The 2,394-nt window shown below is 45.0% G+C and overlaps 1 protein-coding gene across 1 annotated transcript; it reads right to left on the bottom strand.

The window, feature by feature from the left end:
• Positions 1-263: 263 nt before the first annotated feature.
• Positions 264-1,301, bottom strand: LOC126410654 (uncharacterized). Its single transcript, XM_050081062.1, has one exon. The coding sequence runs from the start codon at positions 846-848 to the stop codon at positions 417-419; it is 432 nt and encodes a 143-aa protein (XP_049937019.1). The 5' UTR covers positions 849-1,301; the 3' UTR covers positions 264-416.
• Positions 1,302-2,394: the final 1,093 nt, after the last annotated feature.

Below are 2,394 nucleotides of genomic sequence, written 5' to 3'. Positions count from 1 at the left end.
GTTGGGGGTGGTGTTCCCCTTTTGGCTTGGCCCCTGTTGCACACACAATTGACTTTTTACCTGAAAATCTCTCTCCTGGTGAAACTTCTTAAAGAGCTGTGTCCAAGTTATCCAGGTTCCGGTAAAGCTTGCGGCAGTATGCACCCATAACTTATGCAAATCCCTTCATATAAATGTGTATAGTGTTATACATTTGTCCACATCTCGTCTTTTACTTATGGTTTTACAGATTTGTGCCCCATCTTTGCTGTTCAGGCCGGTTTTAATAACATTGGTGCTAAACTGTTATATACATTATTGAGGGACCCCTATGTCTCCACCAACAACACATGCATTCATTTCTCCTGCATGAAACCGGATTGTACCATAGGATGCATTCGATGATACTGTTGGAGTGAAACACGGTTTGTAACAATTCATAATGAAGACTTGAGCCCAGGGTCAGCCGAGACCGCGAGTCGAGCCACACGAGAAGCCGATCCCATTTGTCGGATGGCGTCACCAACGGCTCCACAGACGTCCAACCTCTGCGCAAGCCAGAGCAGCTCCAGAGCCAGCTTCTCCGCAGACAAGCTGCTGCCCCTGCGCCCGGAAAACCCTAGCCGGCGCCTAGCCGCCTCCACGACTCGCAAAAGCCCGATGACCTGCGAGCCCTCGACCTTCTCCGGCGATGGGAACTCGGCCTCCGACGATCGCTCCTCCTTCGCCACCTCCAGAAAGTCGAGGGTCCTGCCGAAAGCAGAGGATACCACCGTGCGTAACACCCCGCTCCCATCGCGGGCTTTCTCGTCGATGATTCGATCGGCGAGGTCGCGGACGACGTCGTACTTCCGTGAACCCACGGGCATCTCGCTGGTTAGGGAGAGGATCTGCGTTAATGGCCCGGCCTATTCCGGAGTAGACGACCGCCGGGCTGTTACTCCCAGCGGCCTCCGGATTGGGAATCCGGCGGGAACCGGCCGGAAAGCGGGCGGAGAAGAAAGCGTAGAGGAAGAGCGCAATTGCGTACTGGACATGGTGGAAGATCCTGCATATCCTGCCTTTGGCGAGTAACTCGAGGGCTGAACCGACGCAGTAGAGCGGGAGCATGAGAGGGATGACGGTCGAGGCCTCGAGGGGGCCATTGCTGAAGGCCGACTCCTCGTTCTTCCCGGAAATTAACGGGGCTCCTGTTTTTCGCGGGGAAAATGTCAATGCTTAGATCCAGAAATGCTCACAGAGATCAAAGATTGAGAAGATCACACAGAAAAGAAGAGGGTGCATGAAACCATAGGCAAAGGCTGATTTCACAATGAGAGAATCTATTTCTGAACTTCCACGCAGCTCCAAAACAATGGCACGTGCTTTCTTCAGCCGAATTTGGTTATAGGTGTCATACTTTTGTGCATGAGCATGGTTAATGTTTAAAATACTCTTAATTTACATTGAAAAAAAAAAATTGTATTGAAAAAAAAAAAATAGAAAGACTATAAAAAACATTGTTTTTTAACAAATTATCAAAATGTCGTTCCCTCCTTTATTGTACATCCCTCATTCATTGTGTATCATGTGCGCGGCGCAACCAATTTTCTCTTCAGAGGCTCTGAGATTGCAAGTTACACTGCATTTGGACCTTATTCTGAGGTAGTGAGTGTGAATTTTTTGAAGCTGGAAGACGTGACTTGGACAACATCAAGTCCAAAGGGTGATATTTTTCAGAAACTAGTTTACTTGTAGACCTTTGCCACTGCTTAAAAACCGGAGCAATACTATGGAGCATCTAAACTACCCTTGGCTCCAGGCACGCAAATAATGTCCAAGGCAACCCGAGGTCGTTTGGAGGCATGAGGAAGTGGTTCATTCCCAAAAAAATTGGTCATACAATATTTAATAGACCTCCATACTTGAGAAAAAAAAAGGGTTTGAGGTATTTTGAATTTTTTTAAAAAAAATTGTGCTTGTTGGACATTTAACTTTTCATAACCTCTTTTTATCTTGTAAAAAAGCTCTTTTTTTTTTACTTTAATTAAGGGAATTTTGGTCATTATACCACCGTACACAAAAAGTTATGCACAGAAGTGTATACTGACCATTATACCTCTAACCAAGTAAAAAAAGAAGCTCTTTTATAAGAACAAAAAAGGGACTGGGCTGCTTACTGGCCCTTACCTTAAAACCATTGCACCATTGCAACTTGAAGGAGAGAGAGAGATAACTAAATAGGAGAACAAAAAAAACCTTGGTGAATGGATGCCATATTTCAGTATAGGCTGTATAGCTCTAGGTTTCAATTTTTTATTTGTATGGCTTATATTATTCAGCTTTTGGCAGAAAGTGAATAAAGTTGTGCATCACTTTGTTGTTTGCGTATTTAAGACTTTTGAGTTTTGATGTGAATACTAAGTTATGTTGTAG

The sequence above is a fragment of the Nymphaea colorata genome, chromosome 12, assembly GCF_008831285.2.
Source record: "Nymphaea colorata isolate Beijing-Zhang1983 chromosome 12, ASM883128v2, whole genome shotgun sequence".
Taxonomy (NCBI): domain Eukaryota; kingdom Viridiplantae; phylum Streptophyta; class Magnoliopsida; order Nymphaeales; family Nymphaeaceae; genus Nymphaea; species Nymphaea colorata.
Note: the sequence above shows the minus strand (reverse complement) of the source record. Positions and strands in the feature narration are given on the sequence as shown.

Coding starts and splice junctions, on each gene's coding strand:
- LOC126410654 (XM_050081062.1), bottom strand. CDS start 848: ATGCCCGTGGGTTCACGGAAGTACGACGTCGTCCGCGACCTCGCCGAT.